This window comes from Ctenopharyngodon idella, chromosome 13 (assembly GCF_019924925.1).
Source record: "Ctenopharyngodon idella isolate HZGC_01 chromosome 13, HZGC01, whole genome shotgun sequence".
In the NCBI taxonomy this organism is placed as follows: domain Eukaryota; kingdom Metazoa; phylum Chordata; class Actinopteri; order Cypriniformes; family Xenocyprididae; genus Ctenopharyngodon; species Ctenopharyngodon idella.
The window spans coordinates 35,650,798-35,666,198 of NC_067232.1; the positions used below are offsets into that span (position 1 = coordinate 35,650,798).

Genomic DNA, 15,401 nt, shown 5'->3' on the forward strand with positions numbered 1-15,401 from the left:
TATATTAATAAAATGTAATTTATTCCAGTGATGAAAAAGTTGCATCATTACTCCAGTCTTCAGTGTCACATGATCCTTCAGAAATCATTCTAAAATGTTGATTTGGTATCATTTCTTGTTATTATCCATGCTGAAAACAGTTGTGCTGCTTAATATTTTATTTTATTCATTTATTTTTTTGGAAAGCGTGATACACTTTATTCAGGATTCTTTGATGCATACACAGCTCAATACATCAGCATTTATTTGAAGATTTTTTTTAACATTATTAATGTCTCTACTGTCACTTTGATCAATTTAATACATCCTTGGTGAATAAAAGTATTTGTTTTACAAAAAAAAAAAAAAAATGATACTAAGCCCAAACTTTTGCATGGTAGTGTACATTATATTTATATATTTATCATATATATTTTATATAAATATGGTAGTTATCAATCATTCATTATGAATAATCATATCCTTTGGTTTGTGTCAAGTTCCAAATAAAATGAATAATTAATCACAAGATTAAAAAGTACTTTAAAACATACCTTTTATCTGGTATTTAAATAAGTATTTAAATCACAGGGTTATTCAAAAACAGGCATCATATCATGTAAAATTGCTCATACCAAAGATATTGATCATAACTCCATCACTAGCTGTTCAACCCTAGTTAGTGAAGGTGGGGGTCTCTGCAGTTGCATCCTCTTTATATAAAACATCTGAGTGACAGGTGAGGTCACGAGAGAGATTATGATTGGAAAACCGGGCCTAACCCCTGTTTGAGGCCAGGACAGCCTTTGAGCTGAGCGTATCTCTCTTAATTCTGCTGCTGAAACAGGATGAATTATGGAACAGCTTTCCTCGCAGCAAGATGAATAATGAATTTTATGTTCACTTCCACACTCCCTCTCTTTACAACCACTCTTCTCTCCCTAAAGAAAAGCCCAACTCTTTAAACTAACTTAAATGACATCACACACTGCCCTGGCACGCCGTGGGTCTCCTGACATCCCACCCACAACTGTAAAAAGAGGAAGAAACATACTTTACAGCAAGAGATGACTTTCTGAATGACAGAATAGCCTGCTGCTTGTTCAGGTGTATTATACACCAGATAAATGGCAGCTAACGGAATCTCGATGCTTTTATCAAACAGTCAGCATTTCCCTGTGAAGCACATTAAAGTCTGGATGTCAGAAGGTCTCTGCTATGAATACATCAAACCTTCATGTCTATCATAAATGGCAAAAGGGCTCAGCGAAAACACAGACTTCATCATAATGGGTGCCACACATAATTCAAGAACTCTTCCATCAAACAATTATTTATTCGCTATGTTTACATGGGGGAGCTGTGTCAGGATAACAAAGACAAAAAAAAAAGAAAACACTTTGTTTGGACCCAACGAGGCACTAAACTAAAAGCTGGCGAAACTGTTCTTTGTAATTACAGACACAGGGCATTTGGCTGAGAGGAGAGCGGATGAATGGCCGTCCAAGCGTTTCATACTAATTTGTGGCATTTTCCTACTCTATTTCAGCTATTCTTATACACCGACATACAAAATCACGCAGAGTCCTGGTTCTCACAGTATTCCATTCTGAGGGAATGAAAAATGTATAGAGAATCTCTACTGTTTCAGCATTCCTGTAGATCATGGCACCTGCAATGCCGAGGTCATTGGTTTGATTCACAAAGAATGCATGAGAAATTTAAAAAGAACAGCATTTATTTGAGATAGAAATCTTTTGTAGCATTATAAATTTCATCACTTATGATCAAACTAATGGATTAATTATTTCTGAACTTTTAAACGGTAGTGTATAAGAAAAAGACTTTCAACAGTGATGATTTCTCAAGGATCATGTGACACTCAAGACAGGAGTAATGACTGCTGAAAATTCAGCTTTGCCACAGATAAATTAGGATAGTATAGAGTAAACAGGAGGTGAAGAGGGAGACAGAGCGGGACAGGATCGGCAAAAGTCCACAAGCTGGGACTCAAACTCAGGCCGCCTGATGCGAAATGGTGTTACATGTTGGAGTGCTGCCCACGAGGCTATCGGCTCTGACATAAATGACATTTTAAAGGTGCAGTGTGTACATTTTAGCAGCATCTAACTGCAACCAACGGCTCAGTCCACCGCTCACCCCTATATTTTGAAGCACATAGAGGAGCTACGGTGGCCGACACAGGACAAAGATGTTGTCGTCTGAGACAGCAGAGAGTAGCCAGTCTAACAAAGCCAGTCTAACAAAGAATGGTCTCTGCTTCTAATAAAACTTATTACTAATTATAATAATAATACTTATTCTTCGTGCGTATTCAGCATAGTGATGATGCAAGCTGCCTCTAAAACACAAATGAAGAACAACAACATAGTGACAAAACGAGCTCTGTAGAGCAGTTTGTCCATTTAAGGTTACTGTAGAAACATGCCGGCGCAAAATGGCGACTTCCATGTAATGGGACCTGCGGTGTATAGATAGAAATGGTTCATTCTAAGGTAATAAAAATATAACCGTTCATTATGTAAGGTCTTTATACACCACTGAAAACATAGTTATGTATAATATATTGCATTTCTGTATATAGATCCTCCTAAATATCCCACACTGGACCTTTAAAGTATATTCACATAAAAAATAGTTTGTTTAAATTGTAATAATACTTCTCAACATGACTGTGTTTACAGTAATTTTAATCAAATAGGGATTCCCAGGGAATGTGGGTGTGAAAAAACTCTTGAAAGCCATAAAAGTCACTTTGGATAAAGGCATCTGCCTAATGTATAAATGATTTTGCAATATCATTTACTATGGTTGATATATTAGCGCAAGAATGATGATCGGGACACGTCCATGAACAAGTCAATTGTTTTCAGTTATTAAGGTTTTTTTTTTTTTTTTTTCCCAACCAATGTCATTAAAATTAAATACAAGTTTGTTTGTTTGTTTTTTTTAAATAAACCTTTCACTTAAATTGTTATAATTGAATTTGTAATGACAAATTTCACATTAAATTAGAAAAATATTGGTCTCAGACATTTGAAACGCTCTATAGACTTTGATTATTGTGTAGTACCTGTGTGTATATGGCTATTTTACAACGGCTTCAAACATAGAATTTAATCTCAGAATTTAATCTGTTTTATAATATTTGTTTTACTTTTTTACTTGGTTTTTAACTCAGAAGTTATATAAGTTTTGATGTCAGATTTGTCAGTCCATATTGTCTGTTTCTGTTCATCAAGTTTCAAATAAACTTAGTAATAATAAGAACCTTCTATTAGTAATGTGTTTAATTGGTTGTATTATACAAAAAGATGGCTACTTATATATAAACGCAGCAAAAATAACTATACTGTGATATGCTGTTACTGTGATAAATTACTGATAAAGTCTCTGGGTGAGATTTTGATCATACCGCCCACCACAAGGTAAAGCAATGCTTATAATAAAAGGAAAAGAAATAAGGAGCTGGACAAAAAGAGAGCAGGAGAAAGAGATTAAAAAGATGTGGAGGTGTGTCGTGGGCCTCAGAGGACTGCTGAGGTGGGCTGTATGGACACAGAGCTGGTCACTGCCATCATTTAGAGTCCAACAAAAGATAAAGAGGAAGATACAGCCACTGCTTTCAAGCAGTAAATACTTTCATTTAGTGATTGCAGTAAAACTTGTCCTTAAAGTGCAAATTTAATATCCACTTTGCTTTAATAGTGGCCATTTTTCTTTGCATGGTCTTACTGACAGCCTTGTGATTAAAGCGCATCTGAATGTATTACATTACAGAAGCTCACAAGCTGTAAAGGCCGTGGCACGGAAGGACACTTCCTTTGGCTTGCTGAGATCCAGGTCAGGGTTATGCCCTCTACTGTCTTGCAAATAAATGCCAATTAAAAAAAAAAAAAAAAAAAAAAAAGTCACAAGTAACAAATAATATATAAATAATACATTTCCTTACACCTTGAATGCATGAGGTATGCATCTTAATCATTATTTTCAAAAAGTTTATTTTAATTTATTTTTTAATGTAACAAGTATTATTTCATGAATGTTAATTCATAAATAATTAAATTAAGTTTATTCATTACATATTTTTCTAAGAAATCTTTATAAAAATATTATATATAATTTAACAAATAATAATAATTATGCCAACTCTACTCTAGCTGTACCCTCCTGTAATTTCAGAACTTTAATTCAGAAATTAAAACATGTTCATCAGAGATGCAGTGTATTCAAGTCATTGTATATATGAACTGCATTTAACTAATCAATCCAGACAACATGAGCAAGAAGTCATTGACCCGAGAAATGACTTTTGTGACCTGTTCCTCACTCAAGACCATAATATGACTTCAGAAAACTTAAGAAATATAGACTACTTTTATGCTGCTTTATTGGTCAATTTTGGAGTAGATATGGTTGCTACAAACTATTATTTATGGAAGAAAAAAAAAACAACAACTGCGTAGAGATTCTTCAAGAATCTTCCTCTGTGATCCACAGAAGAAAAAAAAAAATAAAAAAAAAATATATATATATATATATATATATACACACACGCATGCAGGTATATACGCATGCAGGTTTGGAACAACATGAGCTTGTGTACATTTTCATTTTTGCATAAACCCAAAATCAGAGGGCAGTGATTTGTTAAAAGGAATGCTGTTCCAGGACCAAAGCAGCATGTTGTAACAGGAGCATGTCCAAATTGTGTAAATCACATTATGGATGTTTTCAGACCTGTAGATTGTTTGCTTTGTTCTAAAACAGGGATTAAAATTGTTACAATGTTGCAATTTCTTCTTGGTTTGGCTTGCTTTCACAAAGCAACATTTCTCAACTGACATAAATGTGTTAATACAAGTCACGTGAGAGTAAATCTGCCCTCTCATTTGTCAAAGTGCACCTGTTTTCTGGGATTGCGCTAATAGCAGTCATCCATCAGGATTAAATCATACAATATAAACCTATCTCTTTGAGATGCTCACTAAAACACCTTCTAAACTTCTGAAATATGCTTGTCCGACCAAATTTCAATTAGGCATTTCACTTAATCTTTGCTCCAGGTTAACCCATGATTCATTTTGATTTAACGGTACACATGTATTCATACAGACGTCATGGTTCAGTGCATGCAGTCAGACGACGAATACAGTCGGTCACAGGCGATCCACACTCCAATCCAGAAGGGGACGTGTGCGGTAATGCAACACTGTTTGCTAACCGCCACAACAGGAAAAAGAGTAGAAGAAGAAGAACAGACGATCTATGCATAGATATGTTTATGTGTAATCTTTCAACCACTGTTTCAACCGTGGAAAGACATCAATAAAACAGCTTGAAAGTCACGTACCATTACATTTACCTCAGGCAAGTCATTTAGTGTCCACAGCATGTTAGTTCACTAGAGAAATGAACTCTAGAGGGGAACATTTCACTAAATATATGCACTATATTAGCTTATATATTCATTATATTCAATTTACCTGTTAGTAATGTCTTAATTATTTAAATAAATTTGTCATGAAAACAAGATATGACAGTAACTGTGTAAATGATTATATTTAAAAAATGAATAGGAGTAGAAAAATAATTTAAAAATAATTTTATAATTAGATTTAGAAGATAATGCGAAACCTGCCTTATGTACAATTTTTTTTTTTATTTGAGTGTTGATTATTATATATAAAAATATTATAGTAACGTGCAAGAAATACAGTTTACAGCATTAGCTGAAATAGATTTTCTTATGTTAATTTTAATTGAATTTATATAAAGAGACACAATTTGTTCAATAAACTACCGTTTAATAAAAAAGAAGAAAAAACAAAATTTTATGTTTAGTTTTCCAAACTGTGACTTCAATACCGAGATACATACCGAACCGTCACGTTTGTGTACCGTTACACCTCTAGTAATTACCTATCACATACTGAGATATATCCTGATTCGTTGGTCTGTTGGGTCGGATTGCTTTTTCACCACAAGCGAACCGCGACAGACTTCGTATTCAAGCGAGCCAAGACCACCTCGTTCAGGAGATCTCTGATCGATCGTTTTGGTGTGGATCCGAGCACGATCACACCAGGTTCTGAAACACCCCAAGACTAGAGCACAAAAATGTGTGACCTCATAACAGAGCATTATCTAATTCACATAACGATTATGACAAATCGTTATGTACAACGCAGACTGGTCTGAAAATGTTCTTTTGGCAGTGAACTCAAAGTGTAAATGCATTTACGCATGCAAATACACACATTTGCAGCCATCAGCACTTCTATCAGTTATTCATGGCCTGTGATCAAATCTCTTGCATCAGCTCCACCTCTGGGCGAGAGTGACTGAGTCTCTTCATTCTACCGTGCTAATTCATTTACCAAGCAATGTCACCCTCTCACACGCGCATACACTCGATGAGTTGGGCTTCACTGTGGCATTCCCTCCTTTAAAAGCCTCTGCTCGGTTTGCCATCTCTTTACACGCAACAGCTATTTTCCTAGCTCAGCTGTCATGGACTCCGGTATCATGTGAGGGGTGGAATGGGGAACAGGGCCTAAGATGACCCATGAGGGGGGTGTTGTGCGAAATTCAAGCCCGCATCAAACTGCTAACGCCAAGATGTATCTGATAATGTAAATAATGTAAAAAGCCATTATTAAACATTATGTGAAAGCAGATAATATGATGCAATTATTTGACTGATTTACTGTCTAATGAATAAAACCAAAGCCATTTAATTTGGTGGCCATCTTGGTAATGCCCCAGGGCAGCTGTTTTTCCAGTCACACATCTCCTGTCTGCTTGAATGGAGAAAAACTGTAGGCTAGGCTTATTTCAGCAATGTGTTTCAATCAAATCTGACAGGAAATGTATAGCTGCTTTAGCTCAAATTGTGCTAAAAAGCTGTATTTTCTCAGGTTGGTCTACCTGATGTCCATGAGTGTCTCTTTTAACTGAAAGGTGGATCTTTCATTTAGAGGTCTTCCAAACCATAGGTCCAACCCGAGTCACGAGCCGGTTCAAGCTTCAGACACGGGTCGGGTATAAGGTTAGTATTAGTATCCTCAAGTCTTGGGTAATTTTAAATAAATGTGCTTTTACCAAATAGGCCCGAAAACATCCAGAATCTTTTAAAATGTCAAGTGTCCATTATTCAATTTGGGTGCTTAACAAAATGTTATTATTTTAAAAACAAATACATATCTATAATTCTATGACAATTCTCCCTCGCACTATCATTTCACGCTTCTATGATACTGGTGCGTGCAGAAGTGGTGTGCAGTCCAAATAAACTGCACTCTATTATAACCGAGCCATTCAAAAGATTGAGTGTGTGGATTTGCTTATTAATAGTAACATAAATAGACATTCCCTTGTCATTTCAGGTGCAGCAATATATTTCAAGGGAAATTGAAGATAGGACTGGTGTCACAATGTGTGCATCTGAAATTGTTACTGTGCTCAAAACTGCAGCTCATTTCCTGGAACTTCGAGGGTGGGCTTTAGGAATATGGAATAGGAAGTAAAGTCCCAATAAGAAAGCATCCATTTATGATTTTAATCATATATACTGAATATGTTGTTATTACTGCATTCTGTTTTACAATACACTGAGGGGCAAATAGTATCTACCGCTATTTAAATAAACACAGCATCTAACAGTATTTACACTTTTGCAAAAAATATCACTATTTGCACTTGGTGTAATTAGCATCAACTCTGTACGCTTCAGGAAGCTCCATCTCCAAAAATGCAACTTTGATTGTGACATCACAGACGATGGCGCTGAACCTACCCCCACTGGATGCAAATATTAAATAAGCTTCATAGCAGGTTTCAAGTGATCAAGGGCTTAGGCCGTTCCCTTCAGACACTAGTGGGCACAACGCACAACGCAAGCAACGTATATCCGAGTTTATGAGACATAGGCAAGTCAGTGAGTGATGGGCATAGATGTTTGAAGTAGAATGTAGCCAAGGTTTGATGGGGGTTAAAATTGTAACAACGGTTTAAATTTCACATGACCGCGATAGTTTTCAGATTTTCACTGCTACAACAAGAACATGACAGGTCAAAACCACATGACTTAGAGTAACCCCATTTCACAACCCACAGAGAAACGTTAAAGACTCAGATTAGAGCACAGGAAATGATCGAGAAAGTCAGTCCACAGGCCAGTGGCTGTTAGTATATTTATGGCTGTGTCAAGCTTACAGCTATTTACAGATGTGGAACGAAGCTCAGCATGAAGCGACATGACTGATGTGTATTGTGTTTATATTTGCAAGATAGAGTTGTTTGCCATTCAGAATCGAGTTGAATGTCTTTCAGACTCCTGAATTTGAAATGAGGCAGTGAGTAGGATTTAGAGTATAATTGTAATTTGAATTTAATAAAGCAAAATTCAAATGGAATAAAATTTTAAATAAATCTTTTAACCGCTTGCAAGTGTATCCCTTAATACTGTTTCACTTTGAAATACCCATAAATCCATATATCATCTAAAATAGTTGATGTCATATTTTTAACAGTATTAAACTTAGTATGGGGGAAATAGCTTTCAGCTTAGAAAAAAATCTATATGATTTTGCATCGAAATTAATTTTTTACCGAAACACTGAAACTGAATTTAAAGATTTCATATAGATGCAGTTTTGCAACTATGCAGAAGGCAGTTTTTATATCAAATTTCCAATTATATATTTATGCCATGATGTGTTGAAATATAAACATTTAAACAGTGGCTTTAATAAAAACTTTTCATGACAGATTTATTCAAACATACATTAAATAATTAAAGGAACACTCTACTTTTTTTGAAAATAGGCTCATTTTCCAACTCCCCTAGAGTTAAACAGTTGAGTTTTACCGTTTTCGAATCCATTCAGCCGATCTCCGGGTCTGGCGGTACCACTTTTAGCATAGCTTAGCATAGTTCATTGAATCTGATTAGACCGTTAGCATCTCCTTAAAAAATGACCAAAGAGTTTCAATATTTTTCCTATTTAAAACTTGAGTCTTCTGTAGTTGCATCGTGTACTAAGACCAACGGAAAATGAAAAGTTGCGATTTTCTAGGCCAATATGACTAGGAACTATACTCTCATTCCGGCGTAATAAGCAGTACAAACAGGGGGTCACAGGCGCTGCGTAATATCATTGCGCCTGCTGCAGCCATGGTACGACAGCAAATTTCCTTGATTATTACGCCGGAATGAGAGTATAGTTCCTAGTCACATTGGCCTAGAAAATCGCAACTTTTCATTTTCCATCGGTCTTAGTACACGATGTAACTACAGAAGAGTCAAGTTTTAAATTGGAAAAATATCAAAACTCTTTGGTCATTTTTGAGCGAGATGCTAACGGTCTAATCAGATTTAATGAACTATGCTAAGCTATGCTAAAAGTGGTACCGCCAGACCCGGAGATCGGCTGAATGGATTCGAAAACGGTAAAACTCAACTGTTTAACTCTAGGGGAGTTGGAAAATGAGCCTATTTTCAAAAAAAGTGGAGTGTTCCTTTAAGACAACAGGTTAAGGTACACCTTGCAAGTGTCCATGTTGGACCGCTTTTGCCTTCAGAACTGTCTTATTTCATTGTGACATAGATTCAACAAGGTGCTGGAAATGTTCCTCAGAGACTTTAGTCCATATTGACATGATAGCATCACGCAGTTGCTGCAGATTTGTTGGCTCCATTGAGACTCATCAGACCAGGCAACATCTTTCCAATCTTCTACTGTCCAATTTTGGTGAGCCCGTGCGAATTGTAGCCTCGGTTTGCTGTTCACAGCTGACAGGAATGGCATCCGGTGTGTTCTTCTGCTACTGTAGCCCATCTGCTTCAAGGTTTGGAGTGTTGTGCATTCAGAGATGCTCTTCTGCATGCCTCGGTTGTATCGAGTCACTTAAATCCACTTTCTTCCCCATTCTAATGCTCAGTTTGAACTTCAACAGATAATCTTGACCATGTGTACATAAATGCATTGAGTTGCTGCAATGCGATTGGCTGATTAGATTTGCATTAACGAGCAGTTGAACGGGTGTGCGTAATGAAGTGGCCAGTGAGTGTATGTGATATATTGCATATTTTTAGCAAAATTCTCTCTCTAGAGTTATTTTTTTTTCTGGCTAAATAACAAGTTTATGGACATTAAATAGCCTGAGGTGAATGTACAGCGGATTAAAAAATTGGAATAACTAATTCCATAAGTGTGCGCAACCCTGAACTAATACTTAGTTGTAGCACCCTTTGATTTTATTACAGCTTGGCACATATTGACTTGGGATTATTTTCCTTCTCTTTTTCTGCAAAAAATGTTCCAGATCGGTTAAATTGTGAGGGCATCTCCTGTGCATCGCCCTCTTCAGGTCCCCCCACAGATTTTCATAGGATTGGGGCATTCCAAAACATTAATCTTTCTTTGCTGAAGCAATTCTCTTGTTGATTTAGATGTGCATTTTGGATCATTGTCATGCTGAAAGGTGAAAGTTCTCTACATGTTCAGCCTTCTAGCAGATACCAGAAGGTTCTGTGCCAATATTCGACTGGTACTTGGAACTATTCATGATTCCCTCCCTTTTCACTAAATCCCCAGTTCCAGCTGAAGAAAAGCAGGCCCAAGGCATGATGCTGCCACCACCAGGCTTCACCATGGGTATTGGTGTCCTTTTGCTGATGTGCTGTGTTGTTTTGGCATCAAACATGCCTTTTACAATTTTGGCCGAAAAGTTCAATCTTGGTCTTATCAGACCATAACACATTTTTTATGCTTTTGCCAAGTTTAACCCGGCTTGGATGTTTTTTTGTTTGTTTGTTTTTTTCAGTCAGACAATTTTTCAGTCATAGGCTTGTGTCTTGCCACCCTGCCCCATATTCCAGACAGATGGAGAATACGGGGGATAGTTATCACATGTAGTGAGCAACCAGTACTTGCCAGAAAGAACTGCAACTCTTTTAATGTTGCTGTAGGCCTCTTGACAGCCTCCCTGACCTTTTTTCTCTTTGTCTTCAGATCAAATTTGGAGGGACACCCTTTTTTGATAATGTCACTGTTGTGCCATACTCTCTCCACTTGTTGATAACTGTCTTCACTGTATATCTAATGCTTTTTTGTAACCCTCACCTGAGCGATACCTTTCAACAATGAGATCCTGTTGATGCTTCATAAGTGCTTTGTCACCCATGGCTCTTGTAGTAGCATGCAACCAAGTCAGAAAAATCTTACAAGAACAGTTGGAGTTAATCAGAGTCACTTCAGCTAAAGACAGGTGTTTTACTATTTCAAACAGTTGTTCTTACTATTTTTTACTATTTAGGTACTATTTCACATGAGCTTGATGATTAGTTTATTCTGAGCCACATAACCAATTATAAAAGGGTGCGCACACTTATGCAGTTAGGATATTTTAAGTTTTTATTTTTATTTTTTTTTCTCAGAAATGTGTCACTTTGGTTTTCAGTGGCATTGCATAGGTTCAAATGTTCTGATTTTTATTGTTGTTTTATTTTTGTACATCACAAAGCCCAGCTAATTTAACAGGGACTTTTTTATATCCACTGAAACCTTACTTGACGTATTGTTGACAAGCTGTTTTACTGACGTCTTTACACATTTGAAACACATGAGACATGATACATTTCAGTAAGTTGTACTGTTTCTTTCAACATACCTTCTGATGTTCATTCACTGTATTTTGTGATATACCTAGTAGTAAAGCGTAAGAGATGATTGGTTCGCGTGAGCTCCGCACTGCAGCTTTAAAACTTCTTCACGTAATAACCTAGAATATTGTCTAACACTTGATGGCTGCTCTGTTAAGTCTTTGTCGTCAGTTAGGAACCTGGGTGTGCTCTTTGATACCAATCTTTCATTTGAAGGCCATGTTACTAGCATCTGTAAAACCGCATTCTTCCATCTTAAAAATATATCTAAACTACGACATATGCTCTCAATGAAAAATGCAGAACAGTTAGTTCATGCGTTCATGACCTCAAGGCTAGATTACTGTAACGCTCTACTGGGTGGTTGTTCTGCTCGCCTGATAAATAAACTACAGCTCGTACAAAATGCAGCAGCTAGAGTTCTTACTAGAACCAGGAAGTATGACCATATTAGCCCAGTTCTGTCAACACTGCATTGGCTTCCTGTTAAACATCGTATAGATTTTAAAATCTTGCTAATTACTTACAAAGCACTAAATGGTTTAGCTCCCCAGTACCTGAGCGAGCTCCTAATTCATTATAGTCCTTCACATCTATTGCGATCTCAGAATTCAGGCCAGCTGATAATACCTAGAATATCAAAATCAACCGCAGGCGGTAGATCCTTCTCCTATTTGGCACCTAAACTCTGGAACAATCTTCCTAGCATTGTTCGGGAAGCAGACACACTCTGTCAGTTTAAATCTAGACTAAAAACGCATCTCTTTAACCTGGCATACACATAACACATTACCAATTTATATTTCCAAATCCGTTAAAGGATTATTAGGCTGCATAAATTAGGTCAGCCGGAACCGGGAACACTTCCTATAACACCTGATGTACTCGTTACATCAGAAGAAGAATGGCATCTACGCTAATATTAGTCTTTCTGTTTATCCCGAGGTTCACCGTAGTCAACCGGATCCGGGCCGTACCCAGGTGAGACCAAGGACCTGCACCTTGACACGACCACAACGCAGCCCTGAAGTATCAGCAGAGATTGAGTCAACTAGATCATCCCCTGTGAAGGCCTCATCGACACGACAGCCACGACACAGTTCCTCAACAACCGTCCATACCGGCGTGATGAATACGATCCTCAATTGGATGGAACTGAAATAAATACTTTTAATGTTGCGATCCTATTGGACTTATGATAGCAACCTGAATTGTAACAAAGCACTGTTGGCCAGAGGAGAACTGGCACCCCGACTAAGCCTGGTTTCTCCCAAGGTTTTTTTCTCCATTTTAACACCAATTTGCCACTTGTCTGCCACCTGATGTCACCTGATGGAGTTTGGGTTCCTTGCCGCTGTCGCCTCTGGCTTGCTTAGTTGGGGACACTTGACTTGACATTTGATATTCAACAGTGCTTTGATCTGCCTGCATTGACACTATTCTTTAAGAGCTGCTGTGCAGCCAAACAATGTACCAGTTATCAATGTAAAGCTGCTTTGACACAATCTACATTGTAAAAAGCGCTATATAAATAAAAGTGACTTGACTTGACTTGACTTGACTTAAAAGGAGGCAGATACAGCGATCTATCGCACCACATTAAAGGGGTGGTTGATTATGATTTAACTTTAGTTAGTGTGTAATGTTGTTGTTTGAGCATAAATAACATCTGCAAAGTTAGGATGCCCAAAGTTCAAAGCAAAGTGAGATTTTTTCTTTTAAAGAATTCTCTGTTTAAGGACTACAACAAACTGCTGGTAGAGACTACAACGAGCTTCTTCCTGGGTTGGTGACATCACTAACCCTAAAATTAACATAAACCCTGCCCCCAAGAACACACAACAAAGAGGGTGAGGCCATGTTATTGCATTACCGTATGTAACACAAATGCAATAGCATGTCATAAAAGCAAGATGCCAACATGACAAGTTAAAACCGTAATTAAACTAAACTATACCTGTTCTATCTTCATGCAGCATATATTCTCTGGCTCTGTAGGCATCTTACAACAGTTCCCACACAAGCAATTTATAGATTATCATGACAGAATATGCTAATTAATGACTTTAAGATAGTTCACTCCACATCAGCTACATAAATTAAGCAACTAACCATTCAGAAATATCCTGTTGCATTCTACGTCACTTCTTCTTGAGTCTCTCCTTAATTGTCCGACATAAAACATAAAAGGCTGAACAGCTTCTGACAATTTCAGTGAGTCTGGATGAGGTAACGTTAATTGGAGCTGCATGCTAACATGAGCTCCTAAAACTCTGCCGCCTTCTTGAGAGCAGCAGCTCATTTGCATTAAAAGGGACACACACAAAAATGGAGCGTTTTTGATCACCCTCAAAAAGTGACAAATTTAACATGCTATAAAAAAATGATCTAAAAATGAGCTAAAACTTCACATACACACTCTGGGGACATCAGAGACTTATTTTACGTCTTGTAATAGTGGCATTATATGACCCATTTAAAGATCATCAAAACATTTATTGTTTGAACTTTGTTATAAAATTGACAGAATTTGAAAGCTGAGACTGTTTCATATCAGAAGTAACAAAGCACAGAGCTTAATATTGGATCATGGGCGTGCTACAAATAACGTTTAGTTAAGTTCTTTTGTTCACGCATTAACTAAAAACAGCATAGCAAAATGAAGATCGATTAAAAATGACAAATCCATATTGTCAACCCAGCCCTAGCATCCACTAGTGTTGTCAAAAGTCAAAATGTTTAAAAATGTGACAATACAAGCAGGGATCCGCTGATAGACACCTGCTTTCAAATGCTCCCCTGTGTATCTGTGCTTCATGAAGAGCATCAAAGATGTCCATTTACAACATGTTTTTGAAGCCTTGATCACATATCTGTTGAGCTCGTGAACACAATGGCCAATCAGAGGCGTTTAAGAATCCGCTCAACAGTGCTCAAAATGCTAAGGGAAACGCTGGTATTGTCACATTTTTAACATTTCAGTACCTACTTGGTACCGAAGTCGGTACTTTTGACAACACTAGCATCCACACATCTTTACCAGTTGTAGCCTATTTACATTGTGTACATGAATAAATTTCAGTGTTTCACTGCTCACAATATTTTTGTAAATTAATAAAAAAAGATTCTCTGTTGTTTGACTGTTGAATTTCTTTTCAATTCTGTAAATTCTTCTTCCTGTCATTCCAATTCAACATCCTTTCTGATGTGGCCAATTACAATATCCAATTCTGAATTTTACTGGTCAAGAAAGACTGAAACTCACTCTCTGGCTGTTTCTCATTGGGTGTGATGGAGCGCACAAAGTCCTGTGGCGTCATGTACACCTCCGCGTCTCCGTGCTCACTGATGATCTTCAGGGTGGCAAAGTAGCGAAATATCTTGTCTGGAGTGGAGTAAGCTCTGATCCGGTTCTCATACTCCATCACCTGTATCACACACACAGAAACACACACTTACAATCAATTTCAATTCTAAGAAGTAGCTACTTAATTTTTTTTTCTTTTGTCTTAACTTTCTACTAAATAAACAACATTTTTACCAGTGTGACAGCGTTTCAGGTGTTTTTAAAATTGTGTAGATTTTACATTGAAGGGTTAGTTCACCCAAAAATGAAAATTTTGTCATTAATTACTCACCCTCATGTCGTTCCACACCCGTAACAACATGAGGGTGTGTAATTAATGACAGAATTTTCATTTTTGGGTGAACTAACCATTTAACATGGTATTTT

General features: G+C 37.0%; 1 protein-coding gene across 2 annotated transcripts in view; it reads right to left on the reverse strand.

Annotated features, from left to right (window-relative positions):
• Window positions 1–15,401, reverse strand: part of micu1 (mitochondrial calcium uptake 1) — a 97,057-nt gene that overhangs the window by 47,675 nt on the left and 33,981 nt on the right. For both annotated transcript variants that reach the window (XM_051917696.1, XM_051917694.1), the window contains exon 4: window positions 14,934–15,096. In XM_051917696.1, the coding sequence (XP_051773656.1) occupies window positions 14,934–15,096 (163 nt within the window). The remainder of the gene's footprint in view (window positions 1–14,933; window positions 15,097–15,401) is intronic.